The 23,689-nt window shown below is 37.7% G+C and overlaps 1 protein-coding gene across 3 annotated transcripts in view; it reads left to right on the top strand.

Annotated features, from left to right (window-relative positions):
* SLC4A4 (solute carrier family 4 member 4) overlaps positions 1-23,689 on the top strand; it is a 336,295-nt gene that overhangs the window by 299,131 nt on the left and 13,475 nt on the right. For all 3 annotated transcript variants that reach the window (XM_004596192.2, XM_058667227.1, XM_058667228.1), the window contains 4 exons: positions 202-315; positions 2,786-2,947; positions 16,892-17,070; positions 18,148-18,220. In XM_004596192.2, coding sequence (XP_004596249.2) covers positions 202-315; positions 2,786-2,947; positions 16,892-17,070; positions 18,148-18,220 — 528 coding nt within the window. The remainder of the gene's footprint in view (positions 1-201; positions 316-2,785; positions 2,948-16,891; positions 17,071-18,147; positions 18,221-23,689) is intronic.

Here is a 23,689-nt window from a genome sequence, read left to right as displayed (position 1 = left end):
CACCTGCCAACAGACAGACATCTGGGACATGTCCTAGGCAGTCCATTTATTCTGGCCAGGTGATACACCAAGAATTTCCTTCAATTTGTTTATTAAACTGTAAACAGGTAACAAATACTGAATTATTTCCTTTAGTTAAAACACAGAAAAACCTGTATGTTTGGTGCTAAATTAGCTCTGATCTCTTTTCTTATTTTTCAGGCAAGGAAATTGATCAGCGATTTTGCCATTATCTTGTCCATTCTCATCTTCTGTGTAATAGATGCCCTAGTAGGTGTGGATACTCCAAAATTAATTGTGCCAAGCGAGTTCAAGGCAAGTGAATGTTACCTTGGGAATCCTTTTTGTCTCTTTTCTTTAATTATTGTGTCATCATTTGAACTTGCTTTGTAGAGTTATTTCTTTCTTTCTATGCAAAGGCAATAACTTGTTATAGTCCCTTGTATACATTTAGTCTTATTTATTCAGTAAATTAAATGTCAGAACTGAAACTGCTCTGCCTTATAGTTTCATAATGCTTTCAAACTTAGTTTTATACACCTTATTGCTCTTGTTCATGGAATAATTTTCTGGTGTATTCCAAAATACTGAGAAATCATATCATATTTGGCCAGGTGATAAGTATAAACAATCTGTTTCTGCAATGTGATACCTCCTTCAATTTCTGATGAAACTGTTACTTTAAATTGTCAGCAAATAGAGATTCTATTGAGTAGAGTTTGAGGCTTATAAGAGTAAAATGCCCATTATTGCAGAATTGGAAATGTCAGGATACTAAAACTCAAACCTTCCAGGCTTCCAATTCAGTCTTTCCATGCTCATATACCACCTGCCACAGGGTTTAAATATAGTGTTGATTTAATTATGCAAAATAGACATGAATTATTTTTATGAAATCATTAGTACATGCAGATGCAGTGGATAACATGCATATCTCATTCATTTCTAAATATTTACCTAGCTAATTTTCTATTGCAAGTCCTTCATCTTTTTTCAAGAATTTTGTTCACTCTATCCAATAGTAAGACCACACATATACTAAGAAATATTAAGCCTGTTGCAATTTTAGTTTGATAATAGATTAATAAGAAAGGAATACACATATGCATAATTACCACAAGCTATTTGTTATCTATCTTTAGCAAAGGTAAGTTGTAGTTTGTTCATTTATTAGTGCATTTAAGTTAATACATATTGGATATTTTCTTTGAGTCAGGCTCTGTGCAGGGATTTAAATTGCATTAATAAGTAAAACAAAGCACCTTGCTTGTGAGATCACAACCACGTAAGAGGAGTAAAATGTGGGCAGAGTCAGTGACAGTTATGAGCAAAGAGAAAGAAGCCAATTTCCTTCAAAGGAAAGTAAGACTTGGACAGAACAAAAATCCATAGTGTTCTGTTTTAGTTTTGTGTTTTGTTGAAAATTGTTTTGCCTGGTAAAAGGAAAAAAGATTTCCTGTAAAAAAAAAAAAGTATTTCTCTCTCTCTTTTTTGCACTCTGTATTTTTCTTTAGATACAGTTAATACAAAATAGATTGAGAAATGGGAAAATAACCACTTTTAAATGATTTTCTGTGATTTTTTCCCTAAAGATATTACTTATTTTCCAGATCATTTTCTATTATTAAATTAAGGTACCATAACATTTATGTTAGTTCAGTTTTCACATATAAAAATGCAAGTAGCTTTTTATGGATTGCATTATGAAGCCACTGTAATCTAGGTGTAGTAGAAGCAGCTTCAATAGAATTGCTAAAGAAAGATCATGAATAAAGTTAATGATGGTTTTATAAGTTATTACTACTTCTTTACTATAATATTTGGGATTTGATTTTGCTGCCTCTTAAATCACTTTCTTGCTCTTGAGTTTTTATAAGAAATTGTCCTCAATACACAGTATGCCATTCTTATCTGCTTTCTCTCCTTTAATGCATTACTTAAACATAACATCCTTGGGGAAGATTCTGGTGAATAGTTTTTCCTAGCCTTTCTTAGCCTTTGGAGTTTTCTTTCTTTTTTTTTTTTCCAGGTTGTCCCGCACTATTTTATTTTTTTTTTCAATAAAGCAAACATTTATTAAACTGTAATAAAAACATTCCATCAAATTACAAAACCTGAGTAAGAAAAACAAACGGCACATGCTTAACTGTAGTTGACATTCAAATAAAATTTGCATTCCCAAAATATTATACAGTAATTAGAAAATACCAGTCAAAGTAATATTAGGATACTTTTACGTGCGGTCTCAACAAATTTGAACAGAAGCAAATTTTAACAAAGGTAAATTTTACAGTGAAACATAGCAGTAGATTAAGGATCTTAACATGTTTATTTTACTGCTATTTGACACTATGATACAAAAATAAGAGGATTTACTTGACATTTTTAATAAATATCTCATGGGCTGTTGAGTGCCTTACTGGTGAAAAGATTTAACTGGCTAATCTCATCAATCCATTTTGTACGTTTAGTAAGCATCAACTCTGTCCTACATAACTCTTAATGCAATTCACAGCACACAAATGGTTATCATATTAAATACATAATCAACTCGGACTTCTCAACAACGAGGAAATTAGTAAACCATCAAATGGACTGCTTACCATACACTTTCCTCATAACTAAATAACACACACAAAAAATCAAAATAATATTTGTCATCAGGTGGAGTTTTCAATATGTTGGTTTTTCAAAAATTAGTTTGTCGTTCTCCTCCATTCATTTTCCCCAACTGGTATGTGCTAACTTGACCCTGATAGAAAAAAAATGCTCTCTCTTCTTTCAGCCAACAAGTCCACACCGAGGTTGGTTTGTCCCGCCGTTTGGAGGAAACCCCTGGTGGGTGTACCTAGCTGCCGCCATCCCTGCTCTGCTGGTTACCATTTTGATTTTCATGGACCAGCAGATCACAGCTGTGATTGTAAACAGGAAAGAACATAAACTCAAGGTCGGTGTCTATAGTACTCGTTATTCATGCCTGCTACTTTATTTGTAGTACTTGAAAATCAATTCAAAACCAAGAAAACATAGGAGCTAGACTATTGCTAATGTCCCCTAAGAGCTGGTGTTGTCATAGGTTATCTGATGTTGGCATAAGTCCACAGTAAAACACAAAATGGAAAGCAGACTTAAATCTGAGGTATTTCAAATTATATTACCTTCATGACCAGAGAGATTATATGTAGTTCACTACTTTGCCACAGTCATTGTATATCTGATTTTAATGTGCTAAGTGTCCTTAAAGCAGATATGGCAATTGAAGATTTAACAAAGCCTCCTGAGTACCTCATCTCTTAAATCAACTCAGATTTTTTTATTGATCTTTTCTGCTCAAACAACTGCCTAAATTGGACTTAATTGTAGAATGCAATGTGCACAATATGTAATGATAAAATATTGGTATTAGTATTTCCATTTCCTTAAATATTCATCATTTCTTTTTGTCAGAAAGCTTGAAAGGTTTTTTCTTAAAGGTTATTTAGACAGCACTGGGGTGTAAGTGTTAGTAGGCATTCACATTTTTTTGTCTTCAATATTTGTCTTAGTATGTTCTAGACCTTAAGTATTAATCAATATACTTAATTTTACATATTTTAGACTTTTAAAAAAAGTTAGTTATTAACTTTGCCATGAGTCTGAGGAAAATGATTTAGTGGCCTGGGAGTTCTTTCAATAGAACTGCCTAAAATGTTCTTATTTTATATAATGTTTCCCCAGGTCATGGATTTCAAAGGTACTATTTGGTGCAGTGAGATAGGAGTGATAAGACTAATAAGAGCTGTACTTTAGTGGTGCCTACCATGAGTCTAACCATGTTCTGAGCACTTTATATTATATATTATATTAATATTCATTGACTTCTCACATTGAGGGTTCCATCCAAATGCGTTGGGATTAGTCATCTAGAAGAAGGAGAGGAAAGAGTGAGAATGGTGCTCAGTAGCACAGGTGTGAGAAAAATCCAGGCGATGTGGAGAAGTGGTGAATGATGGAAACCCAAACTGGGCAGAGGAAAGGGAGAAATGAGAAAGATTCTGATCCAAATAAAGAAGACTGGCTAAGTGTGGATCATGGTGAGAAAGGTGAAATCCCATGTTGATAAGATGTGGAGAAGAAGATGAACAGCTTTGGTCAAAGAAGGGATGATTAGATTTGGAGAATTTAGGAGAAAGAACCCAGGAGAGACCAAGTAACCGGTTCCTGAAATGTACTGGGGATGTTGTTCTTCAGAATTCCAAAGTTTGGGTATTGTTGAGTACAGGGTGTCGAAAATAATATCCTCATCAATATGGATGTCTGGAAGATGGTTCAGAGTGTGGTTGAGAGAAACAGTGTAGAATTGATACTGAGATCATAAAAGGTACATTTACTTATCCTGAAATTAGCACGTGTTGCTATGTGGAAAGGCAACATGGAGACTAATCTGAACTTCAGCAGAAGACAATTGATGTAAGCACGAGTGATGAGCGCTCACACCTGTGACAGGGTGTTAAAGGAATAGACTTCAACTGAAGAATAAACATACCTTGCATATCACTGGTACAACAGGAAAACAGTGGGTTTCAGGAGTTACTGGGTTGCCTCGAGATAGTCTTAATCATTAAGTTATTGTTTAACTGTTGAAATATTTATGCCTTGTTTCCCAACTGAACTGCAAGTCCATACTTCACACATTCATTGAATGCCTTAGGGTTCTTGACTCTATATTTTATATCCTATACTTTTTCAGAGGTATTTTTGTACAAGCAAGTAATAAGCAGCATAAAGGCAATAATTCTTTCTTCTCATCTTAGTTTTTGTTGCTCAGGATTTTGTTCCTATATGTTTGTTGTTCCTTGGGAAAATTGACTACACAAAATGAGTAAACCAGTGTTAGCCTATTATAATCCTTGAGTTTCGAAACTTTAAGGATCTGGTGTCCCCTTGCACAATTAGATGAATCTAGCTAGTGAAAATTCTCTCACAAAAGCACTTGAAGAAAGGATTCTGGATGTTTTCATCAGAAATAAATGCTAAATTTCTGAGATGAGAGAGACTTATCATAATTGGACATTACACATGTATACATGTCTAGAAACAGCATAGTACTGCATAAATATGTTTAATTTTTAAAATATTTATTTATTTTTGTTGCAAAGGCAAATGTACATTGTGGCCAAATGGGCCAAACTGGAAACCATAATGCTAAGGGAAATGAGCCAATCCCAAAAGGTTAAATACCACATGTTTGCCTTAATTTAAGATGATATGATGTTATGTATAACATGTTATGTTTTGAATGTTATATGTTGTGTATAAACTAAATTGAAGTATAGGTGAGGTGGTCACAGAAGGTGGCTGGGAACCCGCATTTACTTTTAACATATTGGTTACTCATTACTATGTCAATTAATTCCATAATGATGTAAATTTTTGCTGATGGTATGTTGGAGCTTTCAATTGACTGGGATGATACTCTGCTGGCTCTGTCATCAGACCAGAGAGGGTATACCTAAGAAGCCGTTGAACTTGACGGGACAATAAGATGCTGGACTCTATGTTTGGTATACGCTTGCAATGGGGAAATCTCAACTGAACTTGAGCTGTGGTTATGCAACAAGGTGGAGGAATCCACCATGGTGGGAGGGTTTGGGGAGGGGTGGGGAGAACCCAAGTATCTATGTAACTGTGTCACATAATACAATGTAATTACTGAAGTTAAATAATAAATAATTAAAAAAAAAGGCAAATGTACAGAGAGAAGGAGACAGAAAGATCTTCAGTTTGCTGGTTCACTCCCCAAATGATAGCAACGGCCAGAGCTGAGATGATCCAAAGCAAGGAGTCAGGAGCTTTTTTTGGTCTCCCATGCCAATACAGGGTTCCAAGGACATTGGACCATCCTCGACTGCTTTCCAACACCACAGGCAGGGAGCTGGTTAGGAAGTGGAACAGCCAGGACATGAACCAGTGCCCTTTAGCCCTTCAGACATTATGTGTCAGCAAAACTACAAGAAAAATTTTAATAATCATTAAGCTAAAAGTTAGCAAAGTCCGTGATAATATCCAGGTGTTGCAGATTAGGGGTATAACAGAGATGGCGTCTAGTGTGGAATGGGTTCATATGTGTGTGTACACATTATTGGTGCCCTGGTTTTCTGGGGAAAATTGCTTCAATTGTTGAGTCTTAACAAAAAATTAAAACTGTAAGAGTTTAAATGCTATTTACTGGAAGTACAGAAAGGTATTCCATCTAATTTCCTAAAGTTTTTGTAGGATAAAAAGAACATCTGGTAGATGGTAATTATGCATGTAGCCATTTGTTTAATGATTTAACTTTTCATATTAGAAAGTATAATTCTCAACTGCTTATGTGATGTTTTCCTATGATTTAAAAGATAATACTGACATTTTCATCCATTTTGTATCAAGGATGAACACATCTGTGGGCCTGCAGTTTTGAGCATGTTTTCAGTATCACTGGGCTGGTTGCATCATTTATTAGCTGCTTATTTTTCTCAAAAATATTTGATTACTGTTTTTGGCTTTTTGTCATTCCACATCAATTTTGGGAGAAGTTTTGGTATTAAGTCTTCATTTGACATATTTGTCTATTTAGTTAGACTGTGTTCAGGATCTGTGTGCTGCATCATGTAAGCTCTTGCATATGTTTGCAATTATATATAACTTTATTAGTTGATATTTTTTAAAGTTTTGTGTTCTTATTTTTAGAAAATCTGTAACACCTATTGATCTTGTAACTGGTATTCTTACCAAACTTGTTAAGCCCCATAAGCTTCCATAGATTATTTTGGTGTTTTTTCTTGTGTAATTTCCTATTGTTTGTGAATAATTTACAGTTTCATTTCTTCTTTTCAGTTCTTAAGGTCTTTGCTTATGTTCTTGTTCCTTGTGTCACTTAGGACATGAATTACAATATTGAGTAGAAACGGCAATCAGACATCCTATCTTGATTGCTAGGTACATCAAACTCATGTGTGTTTTATATTTTAGTGGGTTAAACTTTGTGTTTTGCTCTGTATAGTGGTTTTGTCTTTTCACTTGCCTCTTACATTTTTCCCATGCTTTGTCAGCCTTTACAAGCCACACAGATTTTTAAAAACTTCTTACTTTGTTACAATCTCTGCTTTTAACTAAAGTGTACAATCTATTTCAGTTGATTATTTCAATATTTATGTTGAAGACTTGTGGTGGCTTTTTATTTATTGCTTTCTGTTTATCTCAGTTTCTCTATATACTTTCTTCTTTATCCTCCTCCTTTCTGTCTCTTAGGCTCTCTCAACTTTGTTTCTTATTTCCTCTCTTCTGCTTGCTTCTTTTCTTCTCTATTAGTCTAGAAGTTGGGCGATTTATTTACTTTTTGAGAGATTTTGATACACTTGTTTTGTGTGCCAGGTTAAGTTCTAAGTATTTTTACTCTTGAACATTGTTAAAGATCATATAATATTTAGATTTTGGTATTCCTCCACATTTATCTCTATCTTGATTTTTAAATGCAATTAATTAGACTTGTTAGGTATTTTTAGAAATATCCACAAGTTTACTAATTTCTTTGCTCATTTTTCTCTTTTTATATATTAAGCTTTCCTTTTGGGATGCTTTATTTATTTCCCTTATGTAGAATTTGCTTACCAGGCTTTTGAAATTTCCTCCCATAAGGATCTTTGGGTGATAACTCTCATTTTTGTTAGCCTGAAAATATTTTTGTCTCTTCCTCCTTGTGAAAGGTAATTTCTCTGTGTATATAGTTTTAGACTGGAAGATATTTTCTTTCAGCACACAAAAGCTATTTTCCATTAATTCTGTCTTCCGTAAAATACGCTCTTAGTATAATTGTCATTACTTTACAAATTTGTCTTTTTCTTTCAGTTGTTTTATGATCCTTTTTGTTTCTACTTTGTAGCTTTACTACAATTTATATAAAAACATAGGCTGCTTTATTATAAATTGGAATTAGTGGCTTTCCTGAAATGAAAATTAGTATCTCTCAACAATTATAGAATATTGTAAACATTTAACCCATTCAAATTCTAATATATACTTCTACAATTGCAAGAAACATATATTATATGTTCCTGCATTATGCTTCATTTCTGCTAAGTTGATATTTTCTTATAAAAATATGTTATGTTCTTTGCTCTCTGTAATACAGTTTGCATTTTTTCTGAGCTTTCTCACTGCTGATTCAATCTCTTTTTAAAATTTTATAATAGTGACAAGCCAGGTCATTGAATTTTTTCTTTCGGTAATTGTACTTTCTTATTTTTAAAGCTTCTTTGTTGTTCTTTCCCAAATATTTCTTGTTTACTTTGACAATCTCTCATTTTTGTATTATTTTAAATACATTCTTCTTTACATATTTACTGTCTTTGAAAGTTGGATTCTAAATTTTATTTTCTTGACTGGTCCCTATTCCATTTCCTTTGTTCCTGATTTATTTAGTACTTCTGTTTAGGAAAGTGACATAATAGTCCTATGTACATATTTCAAAATCTGTGTTTGATTTATAGTGCTCCAGAGGGAAAAAATTTTGCTTCTTTGGAATTATGCGAGAGCCTTACCAACTCCAAAAACACTTTGTGTTTACTCATTCCTTCTGAAAAATCACTTATTACTGAAAATTTCAGACTATGTCAACGAAAAGAAAATGCTGTAATGCCAGACATTTATTGTGGAGCCTTAACAGTTACCAACTCTTGAGAAATATAACACTTCAACTCCCCTATTGTTATTCCTTTTCTGTAATGTCTTGAAGGAAGTCTGGACCGCATTCCATATTACATAGAGAATGCGCTTTCCTGAGGATAAAGTCTCTTTTTTAAAATGTTACCACAATACCATTATCAGTGTAAAAGAATTTAACAGAATTCTTTAATGTCATCACAGAGAGTTAATTTTAAATTTATAATAGTGCCATAAATCAGAGCCAGGGTTGTAGCACAATGAGTTGACTCATTTGGCATCTCATATGAGCTCCAGTTGGAACCTTGGCTACTCTGTTCCCAATTCAACTCCCTGCTCATGCACCTTAGACAGCAGTGAAAGATGGCCCGAGTGTTGGGCCCTTGCCTTCCACGTGGGAGACCTGGAGGAGGTTCCAGGCTCTTGACATGGCTCAGCCCAAGCCACTGCGGCCTTTTGGCGAGTGACCCAATGGATAAAGATTTATATTTCTCTGTAACTTTGCCTTTCCAATATATAAATAAGCCTTTTTTTAAAAAAGGTGTCATAAATTTCACAAACTCAAATTATGCAGAGTATTTTTAAAGCAGAATTTGAGTCAAATAAACACATTATCATCTTAAATCTGTCACTAAATGTTTAATCTATACTTTTTCATCAATCTGTCTTTGTTTCTTTGTTTCCCCCGTAACTTATTTGTTGAGGACGATCAACTTTTTGTTATGTTTACCTTCTGATATATAATATACACCACTCAACGATGATACAATACAAAAGGAAGTTGTTATCATCTCTCAGATTGCTTGAGGTTCAGGCAGACAGGTCCGGCTTGAGGTCTCTTGCAGCAGTTGCAGACAGAAGGTAGCTTCAGCTGAGACCATCTCAAGGGCCAAGTGGGCTGCTTGCTCAAGGTGCTTAGTGACTCCCAGGCCTTAGGTGCTTAACTCCTTGATATCCCCTGGTCTGTCTTTGTATCTTTCTGTGTTGCACACAAACATACACACACATACACACACACACAAGCACACAGAAAGAGAAAGTATAGATAAGATAGATTCTCTGCATATGTGTGTGTAAATAATCCATACATATATATATACCTTTGTATATATATGACTCAATCTATTTACAGATGTATTCACTCTACACATATGGGACTCACTCATTCTTTCTTTTCCTCCCTCCCCATAGCATCTCCTCCTCTAGGGCTTTTCCATGTGGCTTCAGCTTCTCACAGCATGCTGGTCTCACCTTTTTGGCACTGGTTAAGTGACAGCTGACTTGTGAGAATGAAGAAGTGGAGACATGAAGTAAGAATGAAGGTGCTAGGCCTGCCACTCACAGGGTTTGCTTCTCCATTTCAGGGCTGAAATGGAATTAGTTACAGGGGCAGACTCCATTTCAGTGGGTGAGCCAAGAATTCACCTTTTGATGAGGGCCTGGCAAAATCACATTGCTGAAAATTATGTGAAATTGGTGTTTCCCAGCCATTTTGGAGAAAAATGTTATATTTGTATTGAAATTTTGCCATAATATTGATCTTGGTTATTGCTTCCCTGCGGTGTTGTTCTTTTCTGTTCTGTTCCCTTTAAACTGATGGGGAAAACCAGGCCCACAGGCCTTACAAGGCCCATGAATTCACTGGGTCTGGCTTTGCCAGGGCAACCTTCAGGCAAGACTTGAAATTCAGAACTTCTCTAGCAGGTCAGTTTTTATGTCGATAATCTTGTGTGACCTATCAATGATCTTATAATTATTTAAATTGCCATAGACATTAAAAAAAGTTCTCCTTGATTGCATTGGGTCTAGAATCTTGACTAGGTATGGGTTGTCTTTGTCCACCTATCCGTCTCAGTTTTAGGAAAGGGCTGGCCAAGATCAAGGTCATTTTAAACTCCATATGTTGGCTGACCACAGAAGTAATGTGACTTCCTTGCCAAATCCAGCTAGGGATGTCCAGGGGGATCTTCAATCCCTTCACCCCATTTCTTTACCAGAAGACTGAGAGAGCTGTGTCTTCTGCAGCATCCCCATTTTTAGATATATTTTTCTCTTTGGCTGAGTGAGAAGGTCCTAGTGTTATTTCTGCTCGTGTTCTTCCTCTCTTCCCCTTGGCCTGTAACCTTAGGCTTGGTCTCTTTTCCTGGAGTCCAGATGGCTGTTCTAATTCAAGCCTTAAGCTCCCAGGCTTGCCAGGGTCCCCAGGGCTCTCCCAGGCTGCAGGGCTTGCTTCTCTGTTACTTTGCTCCCTCATGCTTTTACTTTCTGGTGGGTAAGCTATGATAATTTTGAAAATATATTTTTCTGTATTTTACTGGGAACTTTTAGTTGCTTTTTCTTGAGAGAGATTTTCTTGTCTGTTGAGTTTACCAAAGTAGATGTATGTATTGACCAGTACATGATGATCCTGAAAAAACTTCAAGTTTAATTTTAACCTATGGTTGTATAAATGTTTATGTATCTTTGGAAGCAAATGCCTTTTCATTTTTGCTGACTTCTGCATGGATAAAATTCAAAAATTCAAAAAATTCAAAAATTAGGGCTGATAAAACATAAAAAAACATAAAAAACTTTTAATCTCTTATTCCTCATGGAAAACATTAGGAAATCAACTTACATCAGTATTTTTCTGTAGAAAGAATAGTGGAGTGTGTTAAAAGTAAGCTTTTATCACCTCAGGAATGGCTTATTTGGAACCATTCTTTTGAATAGTGATAGTTATGGGATAAGTGCTGTTCTTTCACACAAATCTAATCATGCTACCATGAATCGAAGGCTCTTTACTATGGAAATAGTTCTGTTCACATTTTATGATGAAAGGAAAGCTATGGAATGTGAAAATAAGAGATTCTGTCTTCACTCGTAAAGAACCGAGTGATTCCAAAGCGGAACCCAAAACAGTAAGACAAATGCAGACACCGGAATATTAAAAGCAGCATGATTTTTGGGTGACATTTGTGTTGGCTGAGTGTCAGGTGGCTCGCTCTGTCTGGCCCACCTTTCCACTCGAATGAACAGCTCTGAATTGATGGAGGAGCACCCAGTGGCTTGGCTGTTGGGAGCCATCATCTTGGTTAGTGTATCCATCCTGTCCTTGCAGAATGCCCAACGGCAGGTGGCATGGTCAAGGTCATGACCTCTCCCAGGTTATTCCTCCAGCCACTGACAGAAGCCGAGGTTTACGCTGTGCAAAGCCAGAAATAATTCTCCAAAAGGAGGAGATGCAGGAATTATAGGTTGAGTATATGAAGGTGTAATCATTTAGGATAGTGTTGGAAAATAGATGTTAAGTGATTGTGGCAATTTTCTGTGATATCTTTTGAGGTAAAACCCTTATTTTTTCTTCTTAATTTAGTTAAGTCCCAAAACCCTACCTCACCTAGCCTTTGTTTTTATCTTTCTTATTCTATTTTCATAACCCTAGTTCCAGTGTTCTTGTTTCTTGAATTAATGAATTCATTATTTTAATTGTTTTATACATTTAATATTTTATTTTAAAACATTATGAAATTGAGTCATTAATGATTCATAGACTGATAGTCTATCTCACTTGCTTTATCCCAAGAGAAATAATTTTTTAAAAAGTACCATTCTTATATGTCGATCTTACATTTTAGGTTTTTTTTCTTGCAATCTATCTATCTGTTTGTCTATATTTAGAAAGAGTTATGAGACCAAGAGTTCTCCCATCTGCTGATTCACTCCCAAAGTGGCCAAAAGGCTCAGGCCAGGCCAGGTCAAAGCCAGGAGCCAGGAACCAAGACCTTAATCTGGACCACCTGGCTGGTGGCAGGGGCTCGAGCATCCAGGCCATTTTCTGCTATTTTCCCAGAGTGTTAGCAGAGAGCTGGAGGGGGGAGCCTAGACTGAACTGGCGCCCATATAAGATGCCTGTGCTGCAGGTGGTGGCTTTACCTGCTATGCCACAGTCTTGTTCTCTAGCCCTGTGTTTTGAAACCTTCATACTTAATATAAGTTGTTTCTGTTGTTAGTGCAGACACTGCAAATGTTTGTAGGCAAAGGAGAATGAAAAGGAACATTCATTTTGATAAAAAAAATTCGAATCCATTTAAACTTTTGTCATAATATTTTCCAGAAACTTATTGAAGACCCCTCATATGCAACAATTTCAGAATTTTCTGCAACAGTGTACTTGCTTTCGGGTTCAATTTTCTACAAACTTTTCAAAGTTCCCTCATATTTTTATTACTCTTTGACATTGGCCACACTGTATCTTCTACGGTGTATACATTGTATTCCTTTTGTCGGACTGAAATGTTTTCAGCTCTCGTATGACCCACCACATTTCCATGTGGTAGACTCAGCCATCCTGAAGGGTTTCTTTGCCTTTGACAGTCTGGTCCCCAGGGCTGCTGTCACACCTGTGAGAGGAGTGATAACTGAAAACCAGGAATCTCCTCTCCAGTTCTCACAGTGCCTGCGTGTTTTGCTCCAAGCCCTGCTTAGATGTCAGCTCCACAGGAAGTGCAGATTTCGAGGATTCACTCTAAATGGAAACGCTTCTTCTCTGTACTTTCCAAAGGCTTCTGTAAACTTCTTGAATCTCTGTTTGGACAGCATACTAATGTGTGCGGACTGAATGAGTCAGTTCGAGTGAGCCACATGGTCTGAGGTGCTGTATATCCTGGCTGTCAGACCAACCAGTTTTCTGTAGCATGGGAGGGAGGGCTCCAAATACATGTGTTTGTCCCATGACACTTGTCTAGTTGCCCTCTTCATGGGCCAGTGTATCAGAAGTAAACTTTGGACTACGGGGCTCGCCTTTTTCTTTGGTAGATTTTTATTCCTATGGATTCACCCCTATGTCCTGTACTCTGTCTGGACTCATATTAAAAGCTAACACAATTTCAGAAGAAAATAATTTCACTTCTTACCTTTGTATTTAACATAATTTGCAATGTCTTTTGGGGTTTTCTATTCATGAAAGTGAGGGCTTTTTGAACTCCAAGTCTTGTGACATTGCAAATGTAACACCATGAATGAGGGAGAGCTGATAATGTGTTGGAAGGGTGTTGCTACCTAGTCCAGAAGGCTCCAAGCATTACCTGAGACAGTGGCAGTTACACTGAGATGTAAAATATCAGTGACAGCTACGTGAGGCTCAGTGGGAAGAATGTACCAGGCTGGCAGAGGAACCACTGTGTGTGTTCAGGCCTGGTGAGAGGCGCTAACCTGGTGGGCATGAGTGTGGATGAAGCGGGAGAAGGTTGCGACTGAAGAAGCAACTTGAGGTAGACCAGGTGCAGCCTGTGGTTCACGTTGATTCTTTGCCTTCCTTCCTAAGAGCATTGAGAAGTCTCAATATGGTTAAAGAGAAGTCTTTCAGAAGGGAGAATTTCAAGGAGCAAAGAGTAAAAGTAATTATGTGTGAAAAAGATTTTATTTCAGAACTTGTGTTTATTCTGGTGGTTATACATAGTAACCCATATAGGCTATCTCAAGTCCTCATTCCACCCCATTAGTAGTATGAGGCCACTTTGCTCACCTTTAGATTTATTTTAGTAGGAATAAGTCAAGAAGGACTGAGATGGCTTAAGGTACTCTGTGTGTGTGTGTGTGTAAAAAGGTAGAGAGAAAAACTTTTTTTCCACAACAGTTGTCCTTTGACCTGTTGATCATACCAGTGTGGACATACTTAGATTATTCTCCCTCTCTCTCTCTCTCTCTCTCTCTCTCTTTTTTTTTTTTTTTTTTTGGCCTCAAGATTTGAGGATCTGTCCATAAATAACTATACTGGTATTTTTAACATGAGCCTGAGTGACTTATTCTAAACAGGGCTTGAAACTGATGTTCTCCCTTCTTCAGCCCAAAATATTTGTCATTTCTGTCAATTAACAAGGCTTTACATTTTTATACGGCTCACTAAGAGTTTATAATTGCTGATCGGGAGAAACAGATAATATACAATGAATTTTAAAGATAATATGATCAGTCCTAGGAAAGGGGGAAGAAGCAAAATAAAATGCCAAAGAACATAAAGGCAGAGATGGAATATAATTTGAGTCATTTATCTAAAACTACCAGCCAAGATGAAAGCGTCTTAAGTCCTCAGGATGAATGGAATTGATCCAAAGGAGACAAGCAGGAAGAGGAGAGGTTATTCCAAGCAAAAGTGGCTAAGTGGGTAAAGACACAAAAGGCACTAGTGAGTGAAACACTTTACAAGGACTGTACATGCTTAAATGGTGCAACACATGACAAGGATTGCACATGATTAAATGGTGGTAGTTTAGAATTCAAACGGGAGATGTAGGAGATGAAGCTGCAGGTGTGAATGGAATCAGATCACGGATGACTTCCAGGAGGATCAAGACATTGGCACAGGCAGTAAGGAGCAACTCATGTTGGCTCTGCTGTAAAGTCGGACTGTGACTGCGTCTTGCCATCTGTACTGCCACAGCTTTTGTTCTCACCGTCACAGTTTCTTGAACGAATTTTGACAATGGATTCCTAACTGGTGCTAGTAATCTTGGCCCTTTCAGCTTGCTCCTAACACAAGTCAGAATGTTTAGAACATAAGCAAATCATGTCATCTTTCCATTTAAACTCTGTTGATTTCCCATCATATCATTCACCCAAAGATTCTTAGTTTTTCTTAACATTTACTGCTATTAATGATCCTATGCCATCTGATTACTTGTAGTGATTTTTTTTCACCTCCTTCTGCAGATGGGAAACTCCATTTGGGTCGGCATTTTTGTCTATTTTATTTTCAGTAGTGTCCCCAGACACAAAAATCATACCTCACACTAAGCTGGCAGTCAGCAATTGTTAAATCAGTGCCTGTGATCCCAGTTTAATCATCTGATAGTTCATTATTGAAAATTTATTTCAATTTCTCCTGCTCATCCTTTTTTTTTCGCTGTCTGCAATCTGGATTTGGACTTGAGCATTCCTGAAATGGACTTGTATCTATCTATCTATCTATCTATCTATCTATCTATCTATATGTATATATATATATATATATATGTAAAACAAGGATATATATAATATTATATATAGTATTATATATAATTATAATATATTGATGCATATATTAGTCTGTTTGTATCCCAACTAGGTCTTTGTTCTCTGTCAACTCCGAATGTGAAAGCATGCTTTTCTTGTTGGCTCACTTTGCCTGCACTGAGTTCTCAGGGAATGGAATGAGACCCCTGTGTGCAAGCTGGTTATGAAACTTGGCGTTTCAGTGAGAGGAGAGGGGTGTTCTGATGAACTGTAACAGGAGCTGAGGATAGCCGGCACCGGGATTCTGTTACAAATCATGGCTTTACGGGCAGCCCCTCCCTTCCCTTGGGTTGATCACACTCTGGCACAGAGCATTGCTGCCTCCATGCTGTGCAAATGGGCCGCTGTTTTCTCAGGCTCCATGGGGGTGTGAAGCATTTGATTCCTTCATCAATATGAGCAGAGAAATAGAACCAGAGAATAACACTGTGAACACATTTAGCAATATTTATTTAATGAGTAAAAGAGCCAGGTCTTTTGTTACCTTGTCTACTCTTCCCGTCAGTAAATATTATGGTGTCCATTGGGTTGTGTTTGATATCAGCCTGTTGTGATGAGGTTTAATCACACTAATGATGATGGGAAAGAGGTGGTTAAAAGGTTACTTATACTATGAAAGGTCATAAACAGTTTCTGTACCTTCTGGAGGTTGCTGCTGAATTTTTGGTCTGCAAATACTGCATAGCTTCTAGGTCAAGCGCAGCCCCTGCTTTTATGGTGTTCATCACATGTTATTGTTGATAAGCTATTATCACTTTTTATTGATATGGTGACTATGACTACCATTCAGGTCACTACAAGATGTTCTACCTGTTATTCTTTGCATGGTCTCACTAGCCTCAAGGTAGTCACCTTCAATGTTTTCATTGTCCTGATGACAAAACTGAATGCAGAGAGGTTAATGAACAATAAGTAAGTCAGAATTGAACCTGTGCTTTAAATCCAGGTGAAACAATTATTCAGAGCCATAAGCGAGGGGGAGTCTCCTGTGGCAACTGGAGGAAGTCTTCTTGCTAGGGGGAAGAGTGTGAAGAATGTATGATCCATCAAGAAACGTAACCCTCTCCTAGAGTTCTTTATCCAGCAGTTGAGCCGATTTCTTTGGGTTATTTTTACCATGTGCAAATAAGACTGGCTAGCTCATGTGAGTGTTTGGTTTTGTTCTCTCTTCCTGCAGAAAGGAGCTGGGTATCACCTGGATCTCTTTTGGGTGGCTGTCCTCATGGTGGTGTGCTCCTTCATGGGTCTCCCGTGGTACGTGGCTGCCACCGTCATCTCGATTGCTCACATCGACAGCTTGAAAATGGAGACGGAGACTTCTGCACCTGGAGAACAACCCAAGTTTCTAGGAGTGAGGTGTGTTATAGCAAAACATATTGTGCACTCATTCAGGTGTCAATCACAAGGAAATTGGCAGATTCTGAGGAGAGAGAGCTGATGATGACTGCTTTGGTCTTATAATTGTGGATTATGTTTTCATCAGAAAGAATGTTTTCAATAATTTGAGTTCAATTATTATGGTAATGTAAATTTTCCTTGATGAACAATAGACTAAATGATGCAGCATAAAAATACAAGTGAGTGATTCGTTTTCTTCAGCTTGCAGGTGATTCTGGCACTGCAGTACCTAGTCTGTTACAATCATATATCGTGGCTCCAAATGGTTGAGTCTGCATAAAATTTTGAAGATTTGATGATGGGAAAGGAATTCTTGTTTTAGCTCATTTTATTACCCTAAAAGCATTGAGAATTTTTTTAACCCGAAATATGCGTGGCTACCAAGGACAGTAGTAGAAGACCTTTATACTTGGTTGAGTATTTTCTATAGCAGAGCCTGCTTCTAAGTGCATGGAGTGGAGCATTTACCCAAAAGAACCCTCATTCCCATGCTGTAACAGTGGTGATTCTGTCTTCATGGGTATAGGACAGGTGTTGGATGTGAATCCTATTTGTCAAAAAAAAAATACTATTGTTGTAATAGACCTGGAAATTAGATTGATGTGACATATTGCACTCATGAAATTTCCCCGAACTGTTTGTTACGGATGAAATGGGACAAGGTAGCATCTGTCTCCTATGTAAGAAGGTTTAATTACACAACAGGACAAGTTGTTTAGGAAATAAGGGTTTCAGGAGGCCAGTGACTGATGAACCAAAACAAAATGAATTTTATTCTAAAAGGAGCAAAGTGATTTAGCATTTACCCTTTTCTTGATGAATTAAATCACAGATTGCAATACCTTTATGACTTTTCATATTTATTTTAATTTGATATGCTGTTCTTCTGGAGATATTAATTGCATGATATAAACACCTTTGCCTTTTAGTCAAACATTGGTTTGATCAATATATGGTCTTTTTGTTACAGTGAAAAGATGAGAACATGTTTATGAGAACAAGGGGTAGACTGGTAATCTTTTGGTTTGGTTTCAGGGAACAAAGAGTGACTGGAACACTGGTGTTTATCCTGACTGGTCTGTCAGTGTTTATGGCTCCCATCTTGAAGGTAAATATGAGAAGCACTCCCTTCCTCCTCCTCTGAACAGTGACAGATAACTGGATGTGTGAAGGGTAGAATTCCTTCTGAAATACTCGCATGATTCTCGTTAGTTCTAAAACACACTGAAGCAGAGATCAGGTAGAACGAGGACTTCAAAACAGTGTTATCTTGATTTTCCTCTCATCCCTTCACTCCTTCCCGTATTCTTTTTGCAGTTACTTAGCTAGACCAAATGAACAGATAAATTTTCAAAGTTTATGATTAATGAGAACAGCTGTTTCATGTAGTTCGATCTTATGATTACTCTCCACACATACAATTTTGTGTTCTCTTTGGCCTTCATGCATCTTTCTATCCAGTTCCCTCCAATTACTTGCAACATCATCGTACCTCCCTACTTTCATTATGCTGTTGGACAACACAAGTGATTTCAGGTGTTCATGTTCAAACTTTTCTTCTGCTCTTAATTATCTTGGTGTTTCTATTTAATTTGGACCAGAAAGCCTAAGGGTCAACAAAGGGAGGTCAGAGTAAAACCACTGATTTGTAATCTGAAAGCTTTAGAAGCGAATCTTGAAGAAGAAAGATAGGTGATTTAAGAGGTTAGGAGTCACTATGTAGGTTTGAATGGTGGAAGAGATCTCTGTGCAGATGGAAATACTATTTAGAAGCAGAAATGGAGTTGGAGGTGAAGGCAAGCACATAGGGAGACTTGAAAAGTTCATGGAAAAGATGTATTATAAGAGGTTTCAAAAAATTTCACCAAAATAAGCATCTTTTTACTATTTTTCCATGAGAATTTGAAGTCCCCATGTATAACTGTGCCTGGAGTTTCCAATTGCCCCTTATGATCGACATTTTATTTTTCCTATTATATAAACACTGCTAGCCAATAATTGATCATTTGGATCATAAGCTTTGGGAAATGCTGCAAGACTATAGATACAAGAGTCATCAACAACTACTCTTAACACTCTGCATCCAAATTTTTCTCTGAAAATTCTTGTGAAGCATTTCTGATTTTAAACTGTTTAAAATGCCCACTTAATTAGCCAAATAATAGACAGCATACTTTCTTAGAGAATTCAAACAGTATAGAAGTGCAGAGAATGAAAATCAAAACCTATGTGTTTCTCTCAGATGAGCAGATTTTATATCCATTGCCAATAAAAATAGTCTGTGTCATGTGAAACTCTAACATCATATGCTGTGGGTAGGATGACTGTGCTTTCAGTGTGTTCAGACTAGAGCATACATTATGTACAAAGTAGTTGGATAAACAAGTAAAATAATTAGTTATTATGCCTTTGTCCTGGGTTTCCATGATATCTGCTCCCTGGATTTGGTGATTTCTCTTTGGGTTCATGAAGGAAAATGCATGCCATGGGACGCAAGAGGAATTGAGATTTAAGGATTCCCTTGGAGAAGTGATCTGGTTGGGTAGAGAGATGGCGTTTTCAGGAATTTATTGTAGCTTTTGTTGTGGGACATGTGGTCCTACTGGAAAGAAGTGTGCCAGTGCTCAGAAAGGTGAGCTCGCCGGGGCAGCAGCCAAAGTGGAGGGATCCCCGTCCGCGTGGGTTTCATCACCACACAGACTCATCTCAACCCCTTACTTCTTTTTATATTTCTTTCTTTATTTTCATTAAGGCAGTATCAAATGCCGATGCAAACATCCTAATCCACAAAAGTATGTTTAATAGCTGTGTGTGTGTGTGGAGGCGGTGTTGTACTACAAACTGGCTGGAGTTCTGGAGAATCAGTTCTGTAATCATATATAATTCCAAGGGTACACAGAGAATAGATAAAAATTGTTGTTTTTTAGGCAGAGATGCAATACTCCCGTTTTGACATCTCTTTCTGCTTCCTCTCCCTGTGCCCAAATATGGTTACAGAGAAATTAAAGCTGAAATCACACTTGTTCTTTTCAGTAACTGTTTTCTGCTCCTGGTCTATACACACTTTAGTGTCCACAGGAAAACATTAGAAGAGAAAGCAAGGCTATAGGGAGACGATAATAATTGGTGAGCAGACCTGGCTTTTCTTTGCCCTCCCCTAGGTACCAATGGGCTTCCACTCACCCTCTTTCAGTTGCCAGGCCCTATGATTGTGCCTTTGTCCCCCGGCAACTGGGTTAACTCACATAGTCAATGTTAGAACCAGCAAAAAAGCAGACATGGATGCTTAAGCAAGTGAAATTGTTTTAACATGTTTCCAGGATGTTGTAGAAAATCTAACACTAGCAAGAAGACTCAAGTTTTGGCAACTGAGATTTCTGACTTCAAAAAGTTAGGCTGTACGCTCTGTTCAGGAATCACAGCTCCTGATAAAGTCAGCTAGTTTCAAGTTGTTTGCAACTTCTCAGTATGGCAGTTTGCTAAGTTAGGTTTTTTTGAAAAGTCAACACAGAAAAGAGCAGAGGTTAAGGGTACAGCTTAACTAAAACTAAAGCAATGGCTAAGTAGAACTCACAGTTAATAATTAACCTCAGAATTCACACAGAAAGCCGTGCCAGGGGTTAGCTGGGAGGAAGGAATCATTCCCCTGTGTGCGCCATGCCTGTGCGTTAAAAGAAACAGGTGTCAACTTCAGAGAATGGGTTCACTGAAGGGACTGCCTTTGAGAGGCAGATCAAATGAAAGTCATCTAGAGAAACGCATGACTTTGACTTGTTTAGAACGAATTGACTCCACACTTCCCCTGCCCAAGTCCGGATAGTCCTTACAAGTTTAACGGTCTCAGATGATCTTAGTAATTTTGTCTCTGGCATTAATCAGTTCAGGTAGCTGTTCCCGTTGCCTACTTAATGCAAGCTGACTTTGAACATGAAGTTTATGACCTTTGTTTTGATCTTCTGGGTGAAATTTGTCTTTTATGTAGAGGAATGTGAGGAATGATAGTGTACAAGCTTTTGAGTTCACGAGGATACCCCTTGACCCGCACCAGCCACATCACACAGGCTTCAAAGCCCTGCGTCTCACCACTGATCCAGGACAGCATTGCTGGGAAGCCAGAACAGCCGGCTTCCCAGGCTGGCTCAGTGCTCCTTGCAGTGGAAACCTTGCCCGTTATGATAGCATTCTGTGCAGGGAAATTAGGGGAGACTCAAGAACAGAAAAAATGATGAAAGACGGCTCCTTGCATCTGCTTTTTCCATTTTGTTTTTCTGGCAAGCCTAAAGAAATAAATACCAAGCAAAGTTCACTGCTACTTCTGCTGCCTTTGCTTGGATTAGTTTCTCTGTAACCTGAGGAGTGGCCACAAAGTAGCTTTCAAATTTGTCTAGTATTCTGCAATGTAGAGGGCAACCTTTCATTTGTACTGGGCAAATATGATCGAGTTCCTGCCTTAAGTCACATATTCTGTAAAGCAACGGGGAAACAGAGAAATGATGTTAGTGCTGATTGATAACCAGTGACCCCATTTGTTGAGTTTTGTCTTAGTTTAAGGGTGCCACTCTGATTTTCTTTTTAAATTTAGTCCTCTAGTGACACCCATGAAAAAGTGCTAATAAGCATCAAGATTTTGCAGATAAGAAATTGTGACTAACTTACCAGCTCACATAGTCTTTCAGTGTTAGCTTCAGGAGCCAGCATTTGGACTCTAAGAGTACCAGTGTCAAAGCTGACTTGGTAAGCCCTATGGCTTTGCAGCCTTTAAAGCATGGTCCTTTCCCGCTGAGAACTGGCACACTTTCATTTCTTACAAGATAATCTTCCCCAGATTCTTTGATCCGCTTTCTGGATGGAAATGTGGCATTTTACCAAACTCTTCTTCAGACCCAAGTCTGACTTCTTCAGTGAGCAGGGACCAGATTGCAAGTCCACAGCTCCCTTCTCTGCTTACGGTTTTAAGGCATACGAGTTTAGCCTAATAAGTTACTAGCATGACCCTGAAGACGACTCTCTCAACTGAAAAGGCCATAGAGTAGAGCTTGGAGCAAGCCCAGGCTTTGCGTCTGAGCTTCCCAACTATCTATATGACCTGTATTTTCTGTCATGCTCTGCACAAGCATTAAGGTCCTCAGGAGAGTTGTGCTTGGAAATTACATACTACTTGCCCATCAAGGTACCATGGCATTGATACATCAGTGCCAAATGCATCCTTTACTGAGTAGATGCTATTAGCTAGGCTCTGGATGGGATGGTTTGAGCTGTCTAGTCCCGATCATAGCCAATTGCTGGATAAGAATGCTAAGGAAAAGGCAATAATTTTTTTTCAGGATTATATTACAGGTAGAGCTAGGTCTCTGTGGTTTCTATATTCATGCTGTAAATTAGGATCTAATTAGATTACACACACACACACACACACACACACACAGAGGCCATTCTTCTAGTGCCCTCACTCCTGTGTTGGACTACAGTCTGCTCTGAGTATTACGTTTACCCTTTTTACATGGCAAGTTCCGAGAGTATTCTAATACTTTGTGGTATCAAAGATAGGTATAGTGAACAACAATAGAAGTACTTTATCCAGGATTTGAAACTTCTGGTAACATGATCTGAAGTGTTGGTTCTTACTTTGATTTCATCTTAATTATGCTATTTTGTCGGGTTGCAAGATCGATTACTTTTTTCTTTTTTAATGTCATAATACTGATTCAAAACTCATTCTTTCCATTCCTTTTTAAAGTTTCAGTTGTGATGATTTAAGGATTGGCCCTTTGATTCAATTAGGAGCCAGTTTCCAAAATCCTCCAGAGTAGTAACTACCGAGTTTCACTGAAGTTTTTGGGAGGTTCTTTTATTGATGTTTTGTAGTGATAAAGAAGTTCACTAATTTAGTCGGATACTTGAATCACATTGCAGTTGACCCAACACTGCCCTGTTTCTTATCCAATGCTGAATAACTTTTTATAAACATCTTCATATTTAAGTTGTTATCCCACTGACACTCCTGGCCATTTTGTGTTCATGTTAGCATAGAGTTAGCGATATTTGTTCTCATAAATTCATAGCAGGCAGCTCTGAGCCTCAGAGCACAGGTGTCCTTTTCTTTGTCATTAGAGCCCCAAAGTCCACTGAGGGTGAGGAGAACACTAGGAAGGGATCCTTTGGCATGTCTTTCAAGTTAGAAGAATGCTGTACTCAGATTAAAAAGTAACTCCTGAGGAAAGTTCAGCTAGTTTTTCAGGAAGGAACTATGCCTCTTTTCCTCTCTTGCAACTGCTTTTTTTTTTTTTTTTTTGTCCCTCAATGAAAATGAAATGACAGGGAAGAAACTGATGTGTAATGAGGAACATGAAAGGTGTTTATAAAGTAAGTCAAGGCTGTGAAATGGTCCTTTTCATTATCTTGTTGCTTTGGTGCATTTCAAGGAGGCCTTGTAAGGAGACCAGCACACGTGGATGAAAGCCTGATGCGGCTCTCTGGTGGGTTGGATGTGATGTGTTCACCTCTGTGTGGTGACAGCTGGGCATTACAGCCTGCTCCCTACGCACAGTGCTGGCTTTCAGACCCCAGACTAGTTGTT

The sequence above is a fragment of the Ochotona princeps genome, chromosome 7 (assembly GCF_030435755.1).
Source record: "Ochotona princeps isolate mOchPri1 chromosome 7, mOchPri1.hap1, whole genome shotgun sequence".
In the NCBI taxonomy this organism is placed as follows: domain Eukaryota; kingdom Metazoa; phylum Chordata; class Mammalia; order Lagomorpha; family Ochotonidae; genus Ochotona; species Ochotona princeps.
This window is presented reverse-complemented; position numbering and strand designations above follow the sequence as displayed.